A 23,629-nucleotide genomic window follows, 5' to 3' on the forward strand; every position below is an offset into this window, starting at 1 on the left:
TGACTATTAATGGTTAATTGGATTAAAGTTTGTTCCATTCGATTAACTAACATCCCCTTAGACCAGAGGTCTGCAACCTGCAGCTCTGGAACCGTAAGAGGCTCTTTGGACCTGCCACCATGGCTCTTAATTACTGCGGCTACAATACTTTTTTTTTTTTTTAGATCCTGACATAATAAGCAGAATGACACTAAAATCACCAATGATATTTTTAAGATCAATCTTTAGATCAGGGTTTCTTGTCATTAGGTTGGAAACGGCGTTTTTCCACAAGTATCAACCTCCCATAAAAAAGATCCATCCTCTTTTTCTTTTAACTTTAAAGCCTAATAAAAATTTAATGACAAGAATTCCCTATATTACATATTTATCAAAACTGATAGTTATCATGTGGCTCTAAACGAGTTTTGATGAGGTGGACTGAGGGGATAAATTGCTCTTTAGACCGTAAAGGCTGCAGGCTCCTGCCTTAGACGGACCTTCTGTCAGTGTTGTAGTGCGACCCCCGTCCAGAAGAGGGCGCTGCAGGTCTTTCTGAAGGGGAGCCAGACCACAAAAATCGTGAAATAATAAGAAAACAACAAACAATCGTGGCGGACGGAACGTGAAGCGGTCCAAACAGAGTCCGGTGTGGGAATATTACACTGAGGACAAAAGCGGAGCGCAAAAAAACGGAAACAGGACAGAAAAGGCTATTTTATTCTACCCAACTGTCTGCATAGGTTCCTGTTTGGTTACATTTTATAAATATGTCCAAGTTTATTAATGTGAGAAAACCACCATTTTTGCTCATTCAGTCAATATTTATTACAGGCAGCTCAATAAACAGTTAATAATATAATGATATGCCTCTTACAGGGTTCCCTCACCTTTGTGAACATCAAATTCAAGGACCTTTCAAGGACTTTCCAGGACCAATTTTCCTCAAATTCAAGGACGCAACGACTTGCAACTCTCCTCTGACTCAACGTGAATGTAACCTATTAGACGCTCGTAGGCCTAAACCGTAGCCTACCAACTAACGAAGAAGAGCGAACGCACTTTTGCAAATTAAAAGTCTGCTGAATCAACATAATTTTAAAAGATCGTGTGGTAGTAAAATAATAACACGAGTCGTCATCCGTGTGAACTTTCAACCCCACAAAAAAATTCAAGGACTTTCAAGGACAAGGTGTTTTTTTTGGCTGTTTTCAAGAACTTTCAAGGGCCTTGAATTGATATTTTCAGATTCACAAACTTTCAAGGATTTCAAAGACCCGTGGGAACCCTGTCCTTAATATTCAACATATTGTAAACAAATTAGCCTTTCATGTTATGGAAAGACAATCTAGATACAAGAGAAAATCCCGTCTAACCAATTAGTCGTTAGTCGATCGACGGGATCAATCAACTTTAGATTAACTCATTAATCAATAACTTGCATCCCAAAATTTTAAATCAGTAATTAAACAAAAACAACAACCAAGAAACATAAAAATGTGCCGCAGGTGCCCTGAAAGACGACAGAATCTAACGGCTTTTCCACCAGTACCTCCGCAGCTCGGCTCGGCTCTACTGCCTAACTCTTAGTTTCTTAAATTCTGTACATACAAATGTTTATTTTATTTTTTTTTATATTCACCTGTACACTATGACTTTCTCCTGCATTGTCTACATTTAAATTGTTTGCTTTTAAATCACTGCTGCACCTTATACTGTAATTCAATTTTTACTGCAATTTTACAAGCTGTATGCAACAAAATTTCGTTCTGTACGCACTCTGTGCATACAGAATAACAATAAAGTTGTCTAAGTCTAAGTCTATTCGGTTTTTATGGGTTTCTATTCGTGGCGGTTCTACGGTACCAGCCTCTTTATTTACTTCCTGCTTGTCTGAGCGGATCGGGCTGAGAACGCCGTCACAGAGCGGACGGGAACCCAGTAACTCCACTGGGAGGCAACAGAATGACCCGATCTCACCTGTATCCATCTGCCAGACGTAGACGGAGCCGTCTGAGCATCCCACCACCAGGTAGTCGTCGGCCGGGCGCCACTTGATGACCTGGATGGGGAACAGGTGCCGGGACGCCAGCATGATGCACTTCCTCTCCCGCAGACTGAGCAGCCCCACAGAGTGGTCGCTGGCCACCGAACAGACGCAGTGCTGCACCCGGGTCTGAGGAGAGGAGACAGCGGGAACCGTTAAAATCCAGCCAATCAGAAGCTAGATACGTTACCATTAAGGTTGATGATTCAAGTTTTAAAAGATGCCTGAGAAACGACTTCTGCAGCGACGCAATTAGAACCAAACTAGAGGGTTTGGGTTACAGTTCACAGCGTTTCAGCACAAAACGCCTCATGAACGGCCAAAGCTCGGCGGTGGAGGCGTCATCATGTGGGCTTAGGATAACGTAGCGTTATGGCTTTGGTTTATAAACAAGAGACTTTGGGCCATAATTCACAGAACTAAAATAAACAGCTGATTAAATTATGTGAGCGGGTGAATTATTAAAAAACGGCTTTGCTGCATTGCTTTGGTCGCAAGGTTTAGATGGTTTAACAAAACATCAACAGATGTGTAGAAAACTGGGATTTTGCTCCAATGTGAACTCTGCTGAGTTCTCCTACTGCTCTCCAATCTGCATTGTTTGTTGTTATTTCAACTTTTAACTTTGTGTTCTCTGTCATTTTTCTCTTCATAGAAGGTACACCTGGTCTGGCGTTCTGTTAGCTGTGACATCATCAGGGGAGGCAGATCATCCTCTATTACCATCTACCATAGAAGGTACTCCTGGGTCAATGTGAGCTTCTGTGCTTTCTGTGTCTCTGCTCTGTCTTCTCTACCATAGAAAGTACTCCTGGGTCAATGTGAGCTTCTGAGCTTCCTGTGTCTCTGCTCTGTCTTCTCTAACATAGAAAGTACTCCTGGGTCAATGTGAGCTTCTGTGCTTTCTGTGTCTCTGCTCTGTCTTCTCTAAACCCCAGTGGGTGGAGGCAGATGAGCGTTCACACTGAGCCTGGTTCTGGTTCTGCTGGAGGTTCTCCTCCCTGTTAAAGGGGAGTTTTCCTCTCCACTGTCGCTTCATGCATGCTCAGTATGAGGGATTGCTGCAAAGCCATCAACAATGCAGACGACTGTCCACTGTGGCTCTACGCTCTTTCAGGAGGAGTGAATGCTGCTTGGAGAGACTTGATGCAACCTGCTGGGTTTCCTTAGAGAGGAAACTTTCTCACCAACCTGGAGGATCTGATGGAAGCTGACTTTGGAAAGAACCTTGAGATGACGTGTTTCATTAATTGGAGCTATATACATAAAATTTAACTGAATTGAAGGAAACGTGTCTTTTCCACCACTCCTACTCCGCTCAGGTCTTACGCTGCAGTTTTCCGGCGGGACGATGAGCTGCGTGATCTCCCCTCCGTGGACGCAGAAGATGTGCTTCATCTCTCCGGTGAAGATGTCCCAGACGATGACGGAGAAGTCCACTCCTCCCGACACCAGGGAGCGCTGGTCGTACCGGGGGGACACCTGGTACGGGTAGAGGACGCAGGTCACCTTGTGCCGGTGGCCCCGCAGGGTGCGGTGGGGGGGCCAGCCTGCGGGACAGAGACAGGAGGTGTGTTCGCGTTAAAGCCTGGATGGTCCTGCAGTCCGTCTAGGCTGACCGAGCAGCCAACAGTTTATTTACGTGCAACTTTACGCCTTCTCCACCTCAGGAATCATCACACCTGACTTCTTAGGGATTAATCCGCTGATCTGACCCCGTTTATCAGTGAGAACGAAAGTGTCCCTTAGTTTATTTAAATACATTTCATGTGCGTCTGCATTTACGTCTATATGTGACAGAAGCAGAGGAATATTCACAGTTTGCATCTGTCTGAGGCTGTTTTTAAGGTTTATTAGGTCATTGTTTAGGGCTAAATTAGGGCTGAACGATTTTGGCAAATAATCTAATTGCAATTTTTTTTCTTAATATTGCGATTTAATGTGATTTTTTTCCCCCAGTTTAATTTATCATGTCTTTTTAAACATATACAAACAACAAATCATTTTATTTCCTCGCTGTGCAGATTAGTTGCTAAAAGACCCGCAGCGTCTAAACTCGGAGCAGAAATGATCGTGTTCTGCCTACAATATATTTCAACCAAAATTGCAGTTTTGACTTTTCTCTGCGTTAACCACAAGCAACAAAAATGGCGTCTAAATAAAGATGTTTGTAAACAAGGACTATTTAAAACAAGAACTTTTAATATTTCTATTAATCAGAATATTATTCAAGAGAACAGCTTTTAGTTGATTTGGACATCAATCCTTGTTGAACATAAAGTCCAACCAACAAGCAAGTCTATGTATTAAACTGATTGACCTGAACTTAATGCTATGTATGATTATATAAACTCTAAAACAAGTAATAAAACTAGATTATCTCACTGCTGCAACTGTCTCCCTTCCATGTGGAGGCAAACCCACTTTAAACATTTTACCAACACCTAATGGGCGTGTCTGATTCACTAATTGTTACATAGCCAAAAATTGCAGACTCTGCGATTTGAAAATTGCATTTTTTTAAAATCGCGATTATATTGAAAATGCGATTAATTGTTCCGCCCTAGGCTAAATGTGATTCACGATGTGATTTCTGTACAGATTTAAACCAGTGATGCTCAAACCCAGGAAGAAAACATCAGCTTTGATGCTCCTTGAGGTAAATAGAACTGAATGCGGTTATATTTCAGTGTACTTTGGTGAGTTTTATGGTCGACAGAAAAAGATGCGCTGCTTCCACAGGCTACTTCGTACATGAGGCCTCTGCAGAGCTCCTGCAGCTTCAGAGCTGTATTAGAGTTAATCTGCCCATCCACGCCGAGTCCAGTGCCAAACAAACCAAATGCAGAGAAAATGACAACATTTTAACTTTATCCTGCCTACAACCTTCCTTAAAAAGTCCAGCCATTGCATCGGACCTGATTCAGAGAGTAAATTCATCCCCGTCTCATGTTTTTATGATGTAAAGCCCTTTGAGCTTTTGTAGAAACACTGTGGTCTGGTGACGCCCCCCCCCTCACCTCTGCGGAGCATGTGCTCCCCCTGCAGCAGCTGCACGATGGCCGTCTGGGTGGCGGGGACGAGGACGATGCTGCCGTCCTCTCTGCCGCACACCAGCCGACCCTGAGACGGGATGTAGACGCTGGCCGTGACCTGAAGACACACAAAGTTTTTAAAGAGTCCACCAACTCAGCAACAGAATAAAAACCACGTTACTATTTTGTTCTTGTTAATTTCGGGGCGAACCTTGATGGGTTGTTCCCTGCTGGGCAGGACGCTGAGCTGATCGATGATCCCCGAGGAGACGGGAGCCAGCTTATCGAAGGCCTCCTGCAGGCTGACGGTGGACGACACCTGCAGCTCTGCACACACAGACCAGAGCTGAACCGATCGTCACGAAACTTATGTGTCAAATAATGCAGCTTTCAGGTGTAAAACTGTTTAATGAGCTGTTTACGGAGAAAACCTGATGATTGAGCAGCAGCTTGACAATATGCTGCAAGCAGCGCTAAGCAGTGACGGCTTTCAGTTCGCTTCATTCAATCAAGGACAGCAGTGACCTCAGCTGTCCACCAGGTGGCAGTCAGGGGCAGCAAGTTTAGTTGAGCTGCATAAAAGCTCATTTAATGTGGGAAATAGAGGAAGAAAGGAAATTATATTAAGAAAAAAGTCAGATTTAAGTATAAAGGATACATTTTGATTTATCTAAATTAAAATATATTATAATATTATTGCTTTCATAGAATTTGTCTTCATTATTTTATATATATATACACAATTATTATTTTTATTTATTTATTTTTAAACATACATTGTGCCGTAACTAGGCCTATTTTAGGGAGTCCCCAAAATAATTTGGTGTATTTTATTTTGTTTATATATTTTTAACAAAAACTGCCAACAAATTCAATATAATGTGGTCAGAATATAAGTTTAAATATATAATCATAGAAAGGGTGATTATTAACTTAACTATGATAATATATCTGTCGGTTTCCCTTTACATCTACATCAGCATCGACTTGAAAACATTTTATATTATGTTATTCATTGTTATTATAGTCATTATTTGTCTTCACTATATTATTTTTTTTCCTCATTTGTATACTTTTATACAGATAAAAACAAATAAATAGCTAAGGCTGATAGAAACGAACTGATGATCTTTGGCCTTTATGGCTCAGATGCTGGAAACACTCACAAGCGGAGGGCAGGAGATTCTTTTGAGTCTCCCACTTGAGATGTTATTAAACCTTTACTTAAGAAACCATCTCTTGATCAAGATGAGTTAGTAAACTACAGACCTATATCTAATCTTCTTTTCTTATCTAAAATTCTTGAGAAAGTAGTTGCTAATCAACTATGTGAACATTTACAAAGTAATGACCTACTTGAGGAGTTTCAGTCAGGCTTCAGAGCTCATCATAGCACTGAAACAGCTCTGGTGAAGGTCACTAATGATATTCTCATGGCCTCAGATAATGGACTTGTGTCTGTACTTGTCCTGTTAGATCTCAGTGCTGCGTTTGATACAGTTGATCACAATATTCTCCTACAAAGACTTGAACATACTGTAGGGATTAAGGGGAAAGCATTAGGCTGGTTTAAATCTTATCTGTCAGACAGATTCCAGTTTGTTCATGTTAATAATAAATCTTCCTCAAACTCTAGGGTCACTTGTGGAGTACCACAGGGTTCAGTCCTTGGACCAATTCTATTTACTATATATATGCTTCCCATTGGCAAAATTATCAGACAGCATGGGATTAATTTCCACTGTTATGCTGATGATACTCAGCTATATTTATCCATAAATCCTGATGAATCCAATCAGTTACTTCGACTGCAGTCATGTCTTGATGACATCAAAAGCTGGATGACTTTAAATTTCCTGCATTTAAATTCTGACAAGACAGAAGTTGTAATCTTTGGGCCAGAGTCTTCAAAAAATAAACTTCTTAATCAATCACTTAATCTGGATGGCATTAACCTGGCCTCTGGTAATAAAGTAAAAAATCTTGGTGTTTTTTTTACCAAGACATGTCATTTAAATCCCATATTAAACAGGTTTCCAGAGTTTCCTTTTTTCACCTCCGGAATATCGCCAAAATTAGAAGCATTCTGTCCAGGAGTGATGCTGAAAAACTGGTCCATGCATTTGTTACTTCAAGGCTAGACTATTGTAATTCTTTACTATCAGGAAGTCCACAAAATGCAGTTCAAAGCCTTCAGCTGATCCAAAATGCTGCAGCAAGAGTTCTGATGAAAATCAACAAGAGAGATCATATTTCTCCTGTTTTAGCTTCCCTTCATTGGCTTCCTGTTAAATCAAGAATAGAATTTAAAATTCTTCTTCTAACGTATAAAGCCCTTAATAATCAAGCTCCATCATATATCAGAGCTCTGATTACCCCGTATGTTCCTAACAGAGCACTTCGCTCTCAGACTGCAGGTCTGCTGGTGGTTCCTAGAGTCTCTAAAAGTAGAATGGGAGGCAGATCCTTTAGCTATCAGGCTCCTCTCCTGTGGAACCAACTCCCAGTTTTGGTCCGTGAGGCAGACACCCCGTCTACTTTTAAGACTAATCTTAAAACTTTCCTTTGTGACAAAGCTTCTAGTCAGAGTGGCTCATGTTACCCTGAGCTACCTCTATAGTTATGCTGCTATAGGCTTAGGCTGCTGGAGGACATCAGGGTCTATTTCTCTCTCTCTGCTGAGTTCTCCTACTGCTCTCCAATCTCCATTGTTTGTTGTTATTTGCTCAACGAATTTAATATACAAGTTTTTAATGGAATTACTGGGAAAAAATTTTTTCACAATGTTTTAATTTTATGACCAGCACCTGTTGGCATTGCTGTCTGACTTGTGAGGACACCTGTGAGGTAGGGAGCAGGTGCTCACCTGGTGGACTCGCAGTCGGCTGTGGAGGTGTGGATGGCGGGACGCTCCACAGCGACAGGCGGCCGGCCGAGTCTCCCTGGACCAGCAGCTTGTGGAAGGGCTCCCGGCGGCCAAAGAAGAACCGAGTCACAGGAGGACAGATCAGGAGCTGGCAGGGAAAATACAGGTTGAGGAAAATAAATAAAATCACCTGCCAACCTCAGACGGAGAGCTGGTGAGAGCGATCGCATCAGTGGGCCGTTTCCCCTTCAAGTCATCGTGCAGTGAGGATAGGAAACAGTCGAGTGGAACAGAAGCCTTTGGCCGGGCTTTAAAATGAACCGCAGCACCACACAGCAACCAGGAAGAAGAGCATGATGATCCCACCTCCACAGGCTGGACACACCGAGGTGAGGCGAGGAGGAGGCTACTCCTGCTGCCGTTTCTGGGTCGTTCCATAAGATCGGACCACGAAAATGGAACCAAAAGCAGGTGAAATCCTCTTGAAATAAATGTATTTTTCATTGATTTGAGCTGGTAAATCAGACTATTTGCCAATGGAGTAAGATTTTTGCACTTAAAATAAAAACAAGTCATCTCCATCACCTTATTTCAAGTGTAGGATGTCTAGTTATCTTATTTTAAGGGCAGACATTCTCATTCTATTGGCAAACAGTCTTATTTAGCTGCTCAGATCAAGGAAAAATTGACTAATTTTAAGACAATTTTACTTACTTTTAGTTCCCTTTTTGCAGTGAGAGTCAGCTGGACCTCTTCACTAAAGTTCGTTATAGCTGCCGGACTAAACCACCTCAGGAGGAGGAAGCCGTGGGGACGCAGCGCCACTGTGTCAAACCACCACCACACAAAGTATTCACACCCAGGCAAACTTTCCACATTTTGTCACCTTACAGTTTAATATAGTCACCTTAAAGTTTATTATAGTCACAGCAGCAGCTGTCCCGCGCCCAGAGAGCTTCCTGGGGTTCAGGGTCTTGCTCATGGACCATAGGGCAGACTGTGGGAGTCGAACCACGATTCTAAAGCCTTCTCTGCTCTAACCACTCGACCAGGGGTCTGCAGACCTTCCACAGTGGCTCTTAATAACTTTGGCTACAAATAATATCTTTATTATTGTATTTAAATGTAATAATGATAAGATTTTGTCTTGGAATAGTTGACTGGGAAAACACACAAAATTAAAAACTAGATCTAAGAAAGACGGGAGGTTGGTTTATTTATTACGAGAAAATCATTACCGAGAGAAGCGGAAAAGGTTCGAAATGATACGGAGTCTTTAATCAACCGTCCTCCTGAATTTCACGGTTAATGGGACCAAACCTGTCTGTGACTTTGACGCACACAAATCTGCTTTTAAAACATTTATTAAACTCGGCTAAATACAGCGAGCGTCGTTAAAGAAAAAGACCAAAAGCCTGTTCTGGCTGAAGCTAGTTTTATTTTTGTGTGTTTTCCCAGTCAACTATTCCAAAAAACTTGGAATAATTGCTTTTAATTTTCACAACAGAATGATGCTAAATGTACCAGTAATATTTAATTTTAATCAATATTTTTTTCATTATGTTGGAAACTATGATTTTTTTTGTTTTACATTATTATCCACAAATTTCAACATCCTGTCCATCATCTTTTTTTTAAACCCCAAAATAGACGTTTCTTTAACGATGACAACATTTTTCCTACAGTAGATCTTTATCAAAAATTATAACTTGTCTTTTTTCAAAAGGCTCAGGCAACATTTGTGGCTCTGAATGAGTTTAATTCAGGTGGACTGGAGGTAAAGTGGCTCTTTAGACTGTAAAGGCTGCAGACCTCTGCACTAGACCAACACGCCCCGACTGACAGACTTTCAGAGACAAACCAACAGAAAATAGTATAGAATTATGATGTGGATGGTTAATTATAGATAATTAACTGAAAAAAAATAAAAAATAAAAAAACTGTAATCATCGCTCTTTACTCTGATCCCAATAAATTAAATCTAATTAACACTTTAAAATTAAAATGTAGACATTGTAACAATCTGAGCTGCAGGAGCCCTGAGACCTTCCCCTGCCTGCAGGACGACCACACGGGAGGCTTTAGATCAGAGCAGGGTTAGAACGGCCTAGTCAAAGTCTCGAGCCAAACACTGGCCGAGTTTGAGGCGTGTCGCCAGGAGCTGTTGGCGACGCGATCCCGACAAAAAGCTCACGGCAGTTGTGGAACCGGACAAAAGGTGGCGAAAGTTGACAGGGTGTGAAATCTCATGGAAGACAGTGAATCTGGTCATCTGTGAGGAAAACGTTCTGCTCAAACACCACAGGACAGGAAGGAAGACACAGGGATGGCTGTCAGCAGCAGGCAACTTAGAAGAAAATACGGCAGTAAAACTGAGCTTCAAAGGACTCTGGGAAATGTAGTTCCTGATAATCCGGTTCGTTTGGCAGGAAACTGGATCTGGTTGTGTTGATATCCTGGAAAGAGTCGATTTTTAGAACAATTTAACCAGAGTTGACCTTTTCCTGCAGATGTTTCTGGGAGGGGGGGGGGGGGGGGAGTTAGTTTAATGTTGGGACAGTCATACAAAAGAGTTTTTAACCTTATTTTATGTGATGGATCTGTAAAAATAGTCTGAGTTGTTTAAGTGAAATGAGACAAAATGAAGATGTGTCTACTTTTAAGACTAATCTTAAAACTTTCCTTTGTGACAAAGCTTCTAGTCAGAGTGGCTCATGTTACCCTGAGCTACCTCTATAGTTATGCTGCTATAGGCTTAGGCTGCTGGAGGACATCAGGGTCTATTTCTCTCTCTCTGCTGAGTTCTCCTACTGCTCTCCAATCTGCATTGTTTGTTGTTATTTCAGCTTTTAACTTTTTATTCTCTGTAATTTCTCTCTTCATAGAAGGTACACCTGGTCTGGTGTTCTGTTAGCTGTGACATCATCAGGGGAGGCAGATCATCCTCTATTACCATCTAACATAGAAAGTACTCCTGGGTCAATGTGAGCTTCTGTGCTTTCTGTGTCTCTGCTCTGTCTTCTCTACCATAGAAAGTACTCCTGGGTCAATGTGAGCTTCTGTGCTTTCTGTGTCTCTGCTCTGTCTTCTCTAACATAGAAAGTACTCCTGGGTCAATGTGAGCTTCTGTGCTTTCTGTGTCTCTGCTCTGTCTTCTCTAACATAGAAAGTACTCCTGGGTCAATGTGAGCTTCTGTGCTTTCTGTGTCTCTGCTCTGTCTTCTCTACCATAGAAAGTACTCCTGGGTCAATGTGAGCTTCTGAGCTTTCTGTGTCTCTGCTCTGTCTTCTCTACCATAAAAAGTACTCCTGGGTCAATGTGAGCTTCTGTGCTTTCTGTGTCTCTGCTCTGTCTTCTCTAACATAGAAAGTACTCCTGGGTCAATGTGAGCTTCTGTGCTTTCTGTGTCTCTGCTCTGTCTTCTCTACCATAGAAAGTACTCCTGGGTCAATGTGAGCTTCTGTGCTTTCTGTGTCTCTGCTCTGTCTTCTCTAACATAGAAAGTACTCCTGGGTCAATGTGAGCTTCTGTGCTTTCTGTGTCTCTGCTCTGTCTTCTCTAACATAGAAAGTACTCCTGGGTCAATGTGAGCTTCTGAGCTTTCTGTGTCTCTGCTCTGTCTTCTCTAAGCCCCAGTGGGTGGAGGCAGATGAGCGTTCACACTGAGCCTGGTTCTGGTTCTGCTGGAGGTTCTCCTCCCTGTTAAAGGGGAGTTTTCCTCTCCACTGTCGCTTCATGCATGCTCAGTATGAGGGATTGCTGCAAAGCCATCAACAATGCAGACGACTGTCCACTGTGGCTCTACGCTCTTTCAGGAGGAGTGAATGCTGCTTGGAGAGACTTGATGCAACCTGCTGGGTTTCCTTAGAGAGGAAACTTTCTCACCAACCTGGAGGATCTGATGGAGTCTGACTTTGGAAAAAGCTTTGAGATGACGTGTTGTGGATTGGTGCTATGGAAATAAACTTAAATTGATTTGAATTACTAATGGGAAACACAGACCTGTTCTCAGTTAGAACAGTTAGTTCAGTGGGAAACTAATGAAAAATGCGTTTTTAACATGTCTGATAATAATGAAAGTGAAATAAAAACATTTTAACAACCCAGAAACATGATGTTAATGTACCTTTAAATATTTTGGCCATGACTGTAAACGGTAAAAATCAGTCGGTCTGATTAGTTGATTTTTTTGTTGTTGCTCTTTTCAGTTTCTGCAGCTCGGCCAATTAAATTCTTCTTCTTCTTCTTCTGCTGGTTGCCTGCTGCTGACACTAAGAGTTTTCTGGGCTTACAGGAGCCTCTAGAGGCCGGTGTCGGTAAAGCTGCTTTGGGGTGTAGAGCTCTGAGTCGAAGCCGCTGGGACGGAGGCATATCACCTCCACCTCCTGCTGCTCCTCCTCCTCCTCCTCCTCCTCTTGCTGCTCACCTCCGTCCTTCTAAAGGAGCGAGGAGGGCCGGGTTTATATGGGGGGGGAGGTGGCAGCGATCAGAGGACAGGAAATAACAGAAACGACACAGAAAACAAAACTAAATGACAGACATAGACATACATAAAACACAAAGCAAATTATAACATTCAGAACAAACAGAAAGTCTAAAATAAAATCTGAAGCTTTCGGTTTCAGACACACGGATTGAAGCCGATTCTGGAACCGTCGGCCATGAAAGGTCTGATTAATTTCTGACATCTCGTTGGTTTCCACGGCGCCGTTGGCCTTCGGTTTAAAGGCTCGTGTCTGAAACGAGCCCTTCTCAGGACTCACACTAAACACACAGAAACGAGACATAAGCAACATTAACACAGAGTCGTTGTTAGTATCTGGAACCAGGATTATTAAGGGGGCCCCGGGCCCCTGGAGGCCAGGGATCAAGGCTGCGAGGTAGCATCAATAAAACCCATTCTGCAACTTAAAATAAAAAATAAAAACCTGGAAACTTCCCTTAGAGCATAAATCCAGTAAAAAACACTGTTATTCAGCTACTAAAATTCACAACTGCTCACCAATAGGTGGCGCTATGGTTAGGGAAAACTATTTTAGCTCACTCATCTCCACAGACGTCATATATGTAGATGCCTCATCCTGCCGCGCCGCCATCTTGGATGGGTCATAGCAGCCGACGGGAGTAAACGCGGAGGAAGGAACTTTACGCGTATTTTCTGCAGCTTATGGTCACAAATACCCAGATTGGTTCTGAAGATGAGTTTTTACTTGGTGAGAACAATTCAGAAACCCAACAGATGGAACATCATTTTATGTTTATTAATTTGTTATCGCTGTATTTCAAAAATTAAGGCTGAATGTCCTGGAAATTTAAATAAAAACACTTCTTCAGGCCTCTAAAAAACTGTGCAAAGCAGCAAAAATATGAAGAAATGATTGTTGGCGTGTAGAGAAAGCTCAGGATTGTACGCCTGAGCGAGGGAAATCAATTTAAATATATAATCCAACTCGTTTCCTGATTAAAGTATAAATCTATTCATTTATACTTGTATTAATATATAATGCCACATCTCTCTTTCTTTAAGAGCATAAAACACAGTATTTCAGCATGAAAACATATTTTAACAGCATCTCTGCCGTTTGCAACAAACCAAATCAGGTAAAAACTTTACTGTGAAATCTGACCAAAGACGTTTAAACGTAGTCTCTACTTTAACGTCCAGACCTGAAACCAGCGGCTGCAGCGTCTTTATTTGGCTTTTTCTCAGCAGAATGAAAACATCATCATAACCTCCAGCTTATGCAGCAGCTTTGAGTTTGTTTTCCTCTAAAGTCGCTTATAGGTCATATTTATGGAATAATGTTAGCACAGATATGACAATGTGGGATTCACTATTTCTATTTAAAAAGAAAATGTTAGAATCTATCTTAGCCAGTTATATGACGGAATGAATATTTATTTTGGTGACAGTCAAACGTGTCTTTTTCTTTTCTTTTTCTCTTAGTATTTTCTTTACTTTAACATTTAAGGCATCTTGCAAAGTATTGCAAATTTTAGGATACGCTTTTGCGTCTTCTCTTTTTTTTTCACTTTTCTTGATTGATTTTGTGTATTTGTTATGGAAATGTTTTTTTTTTTTCAACTGGAAAATATACTCAACAAAAATCAAATCTCCAGCCAGTCCAATAACTACTTATACTACACTATCTTTAAGTTCTAGATACATAATAAAATCTGTTTAACTTTAGAATATGAAAAAGATTGTTTAATCTTTTGTTGTTGATTGTTTAATTGTTTAATCAAGAACAAAAAATCGGATTTTTACTAATTAATTTCTCTCTTGGTTGAAGCGCCTCAATAACTTAACGAAACGTGACTTTAGAACCAGCGGACGTACAGAACCGTGAATTTTGTGAACCGCTACACGCCGTAGTCATGAGTGAAACAGATAAAATGACATGTGAGTCGGCAGACATGGATCCCAGAGGAAACCTGCTGGAGGAGCTGAGCAGAGCATAAGACCGGGGGGGGGGGGGGGGGGGGGGTCTCTGCAGGCTCCGACCCTGGAGATGCTACAGAGACGCTGTCCTGGTGGATCAGGGCTTGTATAAAACATTACCAGCAGGACCGATGAGTTTGGACCACGTTCCAACACAGCTGCAGGAAACTAACGCCTTAATTGGTCTTAACGAGCCACGGTAGCGTGAAGGGACTGCTGATTCGCCGCCACAGAACCAGAAATATAACCAATGCTGCTATCAGCTGCTCTGTCCCAGCAGAAAGACGTCAGACAGCCACGCGGCACGCAGGTGGCGTTTCTGTCCGTTACGCGTCATAATTCACCCACACAATGTGAAAATGGAACCGCAGCAAAGAAAAAACAACTAGAAAAAGCTGTTCCTGTGTAACAGCAGGTGAGAATGCTAATCTGCAGAATGATTTGAGGAGAAGATGCAGAAGATCCATGCAGAAGAGAAAAAAAAGCTGAAAAACGTTGAAGAATTTGAAAAATTTGAAGTAGTTTGAAGTAGTAGTAGTAGTAGTAGTATCAGTAATAGTAACAGTTTTAGTAGTAGTAGTAGTAGTATCAGTAGTAGTAGTAGTAGTAGTAGTAGTAGTATCAGTAGTAGTTGTTGTAGTATTAGTAGTGGTATCAGCAGTAGTATTATCAGTAGTAGTAGTAGTAGTATCAGTAGTAGTAGTAGGAGTAGTAGTATCAGTAGTAGTAGTAGGAGTAGTATCTGTTGTAGTAGTATCTGTTGTAGTAGTAGTAGTAGTATCTGTTGTAGTAGTATCTGTTGTAGTAGTAGTAGTAGTAGTAGTATCTGTTGTAGTAGTAGTAGTAGGAGTAGTATTATCTGTTGTAGTAGTAGTAGTAGTAGTATCTGTTGTAGTAGTAGTAGTAGTAGTATCTGTTGTAGTAGTAGTAGTAGTAGTATCTGTTGTAGTAGTAGTAGTAGTATTTTCAGTAGTAGTAGGAGTAGTATCTGTTGTAGTAGTAGTAGTAATAATATCAGTTGTATTAGAAGAATTTGAAGGAATTCGAAGAATTTTAAAGATTTTAAGAATTTGAAGTATTTTAAAAATTTGAACAATTTGAACAATAAGAAGAATTTGAAGGAATTTGCATTCATTTCAATGGGAGCAAAAAACGCACAAAAAGTACAAATACTTCAAAAAGTATAAAAGGTACCATAACCATCAGATATAGCAGTAATGTCGAGAACAAGCCGAACATTTTGGTACAAAAATCGTTGAAATCGGTTGAAGTATAATGGAGTAGTTAGACGCACAAAAACGTACGGAATAATAATAATAAAGAAAAAGAAAAACAGGAAAACAATCAGTGAGAATGCTGTATAGCAGGGGTGTCAAACTCATTTTGGTTTAGGGGCCGCATTCAGCTTAATCTGATCTCAAGAGGGCCACACGAGTAAACTCATTGCAAGATTAAATAGAACTAATAAAAGTAGACTTGTTGTTGATTTTTATATTAAGTTAATTTCACTTTTACACAATATATTATGAATAACCTCAGCGTTTTTAAGAAAAGTATGTGCAATTTCAACAATACTTTTACTCAGTTAAACATTTACTTGTGCATTATGCATAAGAACTGATCACAGTGATTATACAATGTTGAAAAACATTTATTCACATTTCTTGGAACTTAAAAACACTGTCCTGCATGACAAAATACATCAAACAGATAAAAATTAAGAAATTATTTAAAATCAATTTTCCACATCTGAAGCTCAGTGCTACCATCTGCTGATTAAAACACAGCGCCCCCTGTGGACAATATAGGAACTGCCGATTTTAAATTAAATGAAGTACATGTTTTATTCAATAATTGCTTTATCATTCTCTTCCTTTTATCTCTTCTTTCTTTCACCTTTTCTTTTTTCTTCTTGTTCTTCCTTTCCTCTCCTACTTTCCCATTGTAGTGTCCATATCATTTGAGATAATCCCCACATGAATCATAATAAAACAATTTACATTCATAAATCAAGCGGAGCACTATGGCAAAAGCAGTACTGCTCCACTTGTGAAAGTCAAATCTGATGAGCCGGAAACGGCGCGCGGGCCGTATTTTTGACACCCCTGCTGTATAGCATTCTCACTGATAAAGTGTAGCCCCTAAATTATCAGTTTACACAATCCTCCCAATGAAAACAAAGAAATAATTGGGTTTTCTGTCCGGCACTGGGTGAAGAAAAGTATTTAAACATTAATCTCTGGAGGGAAAGATGTTTATGTTGTGGAGGCGGAGCCAGCGGGCGGAGCCAGCGGGCGGAGCCAGTGGGCGGAGCCAGCGGCGAACACTGACCTGCTTGTCTGAGCGGCCGGCGATGCTGTAGATCAGCGGGGGGATGGATCCTTCCTTGGTTCTGCCCACGTCGCTGCGGAAATGCTCGCTGGCAGACTGACAGCTGGGGGGGGAAACGGAGCGTTAAACCCGGGACCGGCCCGAGGCACGCGGGCCCTGATTGGCCGTGCGGACGGGGCTCACCTGGCTGGCAGCTTGTAGATGTAGCTGCAGCCGTCCTCGGTCCAGACGATGACCTTATCGGCTGCGATGAACTCGCCTCCGCTCCACGCCTGGTCGCTGTCGCTGGGCACGGAGCAGAGCAGCGAGTAGTCGCCGGCGTCGAACACCTGCCGTCAGACAAACAGACGGGTTCTTTAAAGGTTCTTTACGGGGTTCTTCAGCGGACGGCGCTGGGTCCTACCCGCCAGTACTTGGAGCAGACCACCAGCAGGCTGCTCTGGGTGAAGCTGCAGAAGGAGATGCTCTGGCAGCCCTGGCAGTAGATGGGTTTGGACTCCTCCTCAAAGACCGGATCCAGGTCCTGCAGGCGACACGGTGTGCGTGTGGATGAATAACGGGTTCGTATCGGCGCGCGTTCCCATGCGGTGAAGCGACGGCGTAGCACCGACAAACCTGCATCTTGCTGACCTCGGCGGTTATCATCCAGACCTTCAGGATCCCCGTCACTGATACGGCCACCACCGTGTCCTCTGAGGAGACAGGGAGGTTAGAGCGTGCTCATCGGCTCCGTGCCGCCGGTAACCCCCCCCCCCCCCCCCCCCACCCGGGTCCCACCTTGCGTGCGATGGGAGCGGATGATGCTCATGGAGCTGATCCAGTCTGGGGAGATCTTGGAGACCAGGGAGTAGAGCACCTCCAGGCTGGTGGCGTCCACCACCAGGATCTCAGGATAGTGGCCGTTGCAGAGCAGACGGCCCTCCTTCTGAGTGCCGATGGTGAACTGGTAGAACTGAGCCGAGACACAACATCTAAAAACTCATTCATCATTCTCTGCTGCTGCTTTTATGGCTTTGGTATTTTAAAAAAGAAAAATCAAACCATTCAGTTGTTTTTCTCAACATGTGACCTACTTCTGTTTTTTTTCTTATTATACTTTGGGAATTGTTGTTAACCCCCTGCTATTGTAGCACTTTGAGATTTTATTTGAAATGTAAAGTGCATTATAAATATAATTTATTATTATTATTATTATTATTATTATTACTGCATTATAAATATAATTTATTATTATTATTATTATTGCATTATAAATATAATTTATTATTATTATTATTATTATTGCATTATAAATATAATTTATTATTATTATTATTATTGCATTATAAATATAATTTATTATTATTATTATTATTATTGCATTATAAATATAATTTATTATTATTATTATTATTATTGCATTATAAATATAATTTATTATTATTATTATTATTGCATTATAAATATAATTTATTATTATTATTATTGCATTATAAATATAATTTATAATTATTATTATTGCATTATAAATATAATTTATTATTATTATTATTATTATTGCATTATAAATATAATTTATTATTATTATTATTATTATTGCATTATAAATATAATTTATTATTATTATTATTATTATTATTATTATTATTATTATTATTATTATTATTATCATCATTATTATTATATTACTTATATAAAACAATAAAATCTTTTTCTGGCATTTCTTTCTTTTTTCCATTATCGTTTGCAGAAAAGAAAACCAGCAGCTTTTTTATCCTCATCTGCCTTCCAAACTATTTTACTAGAATTTCAGCATAAAATAATATTGGGGGGGGGGGGGGGTGGTTTCTGTAGCTTCTTCCCGGGTGTCTAAGTTTCCTCAGGAGATTCTCGTTGATCTTTTCGGGCCGTCTGGGCTTAACAAACATGAAGTGGTTCTAGGGCTGGACGATAATTCAGTAACAATAACAATATAATATAATATATAATATAATGTTTATATCAATGATATAAAAAAGGGTCAATAAAAAGTTAAATGGAATAACAGTTTTCCTTCCTTTTACATTCTAACCATGTCGGTTAATATTACATCATTAATCCTCCCAGCCAATCACAACGCAGACCCAGGAACCAAGCTCCGCCCCCTTTAGAGTTCAGAGAGCACGCGTTCTTTTTTCTTTTTTAAAAATGTGCAGTTTTGGTGAAATGTTGGTTGAATAAAGGGTTGAGTTTGAATTCAGTGTTTGTGTCTGGACCTAAAAATACGAAAATTATGATTTTATGTAAAAAGAGAAGAAACTAAACAGGACAAGCGGAGCTGTTTCTGCTGAAATATGAAATATCTTGTTATGACTGAGCCGGCGTCTGGCTGACGGAGTCCCGGGACACTTCCTGTCTGCACGCCCGGGTCCGTCCGGGTCTCACCGTCTGAGTCCCGCTCTTACCTGGATGCCGGTGTGGGCGCAGGCCAGCTTGGTGAACTCGATGCAGCGTCCGTCGTTGACGTCCCACAGACACATCTCCCTGCAAACACAGAAAGATCGGCTCCAGCAGAGGTTTGGCAACAGAACCGGGGCGGCTGTGAACGGCGGAGGGAGACCCACCCGCTCTCTGAGGCGCTGACGATGTACTGCTTGTCGCTGCTGGCGCTGGCTTTGGCCAGGCAGGTGATGGAGGCCGTGTGACCGAAGAGCATCGCCCTGGGACAGATCTGCAGGGGCGGGGGGGCAGGGGACACATTAGAGCAAAAGAATAGAAAACTAAAACAACAACTACAACAGCTGTAAAGGGAATAAAAAAGTAAATATATGTAATAAAAAAGCAAAGTATTGTATTTTATAAGCCGTGGAGACACTTTGCTCATGTAATGGACTTTATCAGGGGGTCCAGAGGGCGGCTCGGGGGCCATTTGTGGCCCCTGACTGAATTATAAGAAAGACGAGAGGTTGGTTTATTTATTATGAGAAAATCATTACTGAGAGAAGCAGAAAAGCTTAAAAATGATACGGAGTCTTTAATCAACCGTCCTCCTGAATTTCACGGTTTATGGGACCAAACCCGTCTGTGACTTTGACGCAGATAAATCTGCTTTTAAATCATTTATTAAACTCTGGTAAATACAGCGAGCGACCAAAAGTCTGTTCTAGCTGAAGCTAGTTTTATTTTTGTGTGTTTTCCCAGTCTAAACCAAAATAATGTTGTTCTTTTAATAACGCAAAATGTGCAAAAAAGCCTTTTTAACTTTAGGATCTAAGATGATTTACTACAAAAACAATCTCACTACTTTATTCATTTAAATAAAATATTGTTTGCTCTGTTTATTTTTTTAAGCAGGTCAAAAAAATACTGTTTTGTGATTTTAGTTAAAATCATATTTGGTTTGGCTCACCTGGGATTTGATGATCTGGTGACAAAAAGGATTAAACGCTGCAGGCCTGTTTTTACACTAAATGTTTTTATTCTTGGAATGATTGAACTTGGCTTGGTTTTATATATTTTGTATATTTACATGTTTCCTTCTTCTGGAACGTCCTGATTGGTGGAGCCTTGAGTACTTTTTCAAACTCTATTATTTGGGTCTGCTGTGTGTTTGTGTCTTCTTATCTCGTCTAAGTGTAAAGGTGCGACAGATTCACACGTTATCCCAACGAACAGGTGCAACACAGAGCACTGCGACGCAAAGCCAGGTTAAAGGTGCAATCAAAAAAAAATAAAAAATACAAACAACATAAAGAAACCAAAAACAAAATGTTTTTCTTAACAAAAGCAAAAATAACAGAAAAGAAAAACATAAATTAGAAAAGGTGATAAAATGGAAAATAAAGAACAAAGAATAACAAGAAGAAAAGATTTGTTTTCTCTAAGCTCCAGTGGGTCGAGGCAGATGAGCGTTCACACTAAAATTGAATTGAAAAGATGACGTAGTAAAAACCCAGAAATATAATGAAAGAAGGAAAGAAAGTAAATCAACGTTTAGGAAAAGGGTGTAAAATCCTGAGAGACGACCCAAAGCCCCCATCAGCACCTGCAGCTCCGGCGTCATGTCCCACAGGCAGATCTGGCCGTCATGGCAGCCGGTGATGATGGTGCTGAAGTCGTCCATCACCAGCAGGCTGCTGATGCAGTGGGTGGGAGCCGTGCGCCCCCACAGCACGATGGGCAGGACCAGGTTGTTCCCCGACATGACGCTGACTTATCTGGAGGCACAAACAAACAGGGAGAGGTTGGAGCTCGGTACCGCTGGCAGTAAAATACTTAAAGCTCAACAACATGCCGGTCCGGATCCTGGTGCCGTCTGAGGACCGGACCGCGTATCGGATCCTCTAGGCAGGCGCTTTGATTTCATGTCTACAGTAAAACATCAGCTGGACGCCCCGGTGTTTGGTCCAGCTGCATTAAGGACTGTTGGTTCTGACCGACCCAGATTAAAGTAAGGCTGGACGATAATTCAAATCTTAATATCAGACACGAAAAAAATAACAAAAAGCAGGTTTTCAAGTCATTTAATTTATGAATCTATCTGAGCCAACCTGGTGCTATGGAACATTTTTGCCACTTAAAACATAACAAGATGAGCCAAACTTGGCAGTAATAACTGTCACTTTACTTCAGTCACTTTAGGTCTTCTAGTTGGGATGGACGATAATTCAATACCAATATACATCAATCTATAGACGTGTATCAATAAGGTCAATAAAAAGTTCAATAGAATAACAGTTTTCCTTCCGTTTGCATTCTAGCCATCTAGGTTAATATTACATCATTACATCCTCCCAGCCAATCACAACGCAGACCCAGGAACCAAGCTCCGCCCCTTTCAGAGTTCAGAGAGCATGCGTTTCTTTTTTCTTTTTTAAAAACGTGCAATTTTGGTAAAAAGTTGGTTAAATAAAGGGATGAGTTTGAATTCAGAGTCTGTGTCTGTATCTAAAAATATGTTGCTAATGATGCTAAATGTCCACGGCTGCATATGAAATATATGTTTTAAATTTGTTGATTTCTATCTATGCTTTGTTTTTATATCGTCCAGCCCTAGATTAAAGCAGAACGGTGAAAAACTCTCTGTTGAAAGCATCCGGACCAATCAGATAAAAATAATCTCACAGCGATGTTGAGAAACAAGTAGGACATCAACAGGTCTAACATCAGATTGTCCAGATTATCCGTCTTTAACACGCGGCGCCGTTCCACACGCCCTCCTTAGACCAAAGTTTCCTGGGGTTTTTTTTGTTTTTTTTATGAACAAAACAGTGAATACATGTTGGATGAGAATGTCCCCACTGCTGTCTGATCTTTAAAATTTAGTGACGCTAAGAAATGCGGGGGTGGTTTTTGACTGTTTTAAATGCAGCAGTGAAATCAGAATTAAAAAACCTCGGCTGTTAAGATGAAGATAAGCTGATCTGGAAAAGGCTCTCCCCTCTGTGACTACCTAAAGGAAATCATTTCTGGTTTTCTTATTTCTCATCAGGCTCAATAATAAAACAGAGCTTCTCCTTATCGCCTCCAAATCCACCCTTAGATCAGTCGAAGGTTCCACCGTCTCCGCCTCCCTTAAACGTAGAACCCTGGGTGTCACCGGGCGAGGGGTGGGGTACCTGCTGGACAGGACCACCAATCATCCACACACCTAAGGGTGATTTAGGGAGACCAACGGTGGGGAGGAAGCTGGAGTACCCAGGGGGAACCCACCCATGCACAGGGAGAACATGCAAATGCCACAACTAGGCCAGGATTTGATCCCAGGACCAACCTCACCGCTGAGTTCATCACAGAGAAGATTTCACACTTTCCTGTTACAATAATGTGCAACAATTCACTAAAACAGATGAAAGTTTGGATTATTGCTGCTCATGAGGGATACGTTTCCACAGAAATTAAGTCCTTCTGTTTTAGATGTTGTCAAAACACAGTAAGAAATGAAATATTATGTAAGACACACAATGCAGCCCTGCAGCATCACAGCCAGTTAGAAAACAGCCACGCAGATGAAATTAGGCCTGAATAAAACAGTAAAAACATTGATCCGTGTAAATTTACATTATGTTGTTTTTTTACTGCATGTCACTGCATTAGGATGAAGGTAAAAGGCAAATCAGCATCTGCAGCTATGAAGGCACAGCAGGACAGAAACCATTCCCAAGCACCACCTGCTTCTGTTTACAGACGCCTTTACCAATAATCCAACGCTTACATTTAAAACCCCACAAAAAAATTACATTTTACAGCCATAACATTAGATAGGCAGCAAATAAATCACAGAAAATTAGTGGGAAAACAGACATTTAACCCAGCAGCTAGCTGTCCCTGCTCATCGGACGTTAAAGGACAGGCTAGCCATCACACTTCCGCTTTAGCAACGCTAGCAGCTAGCGGGTCCAAAACACTCAGGCGAAATAAAACAAAAACGCTTCCGACGTACCAGAAACCAACGTCCTACTGGGACATCTCCGAAAAGCCGGAGGCTTTCACAAACGCGACTCCTACTGCGGTTGGTTACAACAAAAAACACGGTTTCTCTGCGCCGCTTCGGCTAGCTTGTCCTACCGACAAACAGCTCCGACGGGTCAGCTGATCAGCCACTTCCGGTCACTTACAAAATAAGAGAAAATTATATATATATATATATATATATATATATATATATATATATATATATATATATATATATATATATATATATATATTTCTCTCTCTCTCTCTCCCTCCCTCTCTCTCTCTCTCTCTCTCTCTCTATATATATATATATATATATATATATATATATATATATATATATATATATGAAATCGGTTCTCTTAACTACTTCTCTGCACCTTCATCGACTTCATAATGTTATAAAGTCAACATATATTATGTTCTAATGATAAGATATAAGGGGTAACTATGGAAGTTACCATACATCAACAAATGCATTGAGGACGTCAGCACCACTAATCAGGTTGGCGAA

At 41.0% G+C, this 23,629-nt stretch overlaps 1 protein-coding gene across 3 annotated transcripts; it reads right to left on the reverse strand.

The window, feature by feature from the left end:
• Positions 1-1,959: 1,959 nt before the first annotated feature.
• LOC118558745 (WD repeat-containing protein 7-like) lies at positions 1,960-23,262 on the reverse strand (the record flags this gene model as incomplete). 3 transcript variants are annotated; one of them, XM_036129310.1, is given in 14 exon segments in its annotated part: positions 1,960-2,155; positions 3,356-3,576; positions 5,047-5,179; positions 5,273-5,388; positions 7,928-8,075; positions 16,702-16,804; positions 16,885-17,030; positions 17,105-17,224; positions 17,317-17,393; positions 17,479-17,653; positions 19,125-19,203; positions 19,284-19,390; positions 20,705-20,876; positions 23,102-23,262. In XM_036129310.1, coding segments are annotated over 13 exon segments (1,780 nt in total), but the record flags the coding sequence as incomplete, so codon positions are not given.
• Between the last annotated feature and the right edge of the window lie 367 nt (positions 23,263-23,629).

Source organism: Fundulus heteroclitus, unplaced genomic scaffold, assembly GCF_011125445.2.
Source record: "Fundulus heteroclitus isolate FHET01 unplaced genomic scaffold, MU-UCD_Fhet_4.1 scaffold_154, whole genome shotgun sequence".
Taxonomy (NCBI): Eukaryota; Metazoa; Chordata; class Actinopteri; order Cyprinodontiformes; family Fundulidae; genus Fundulus; species Fundulus heteroclitus.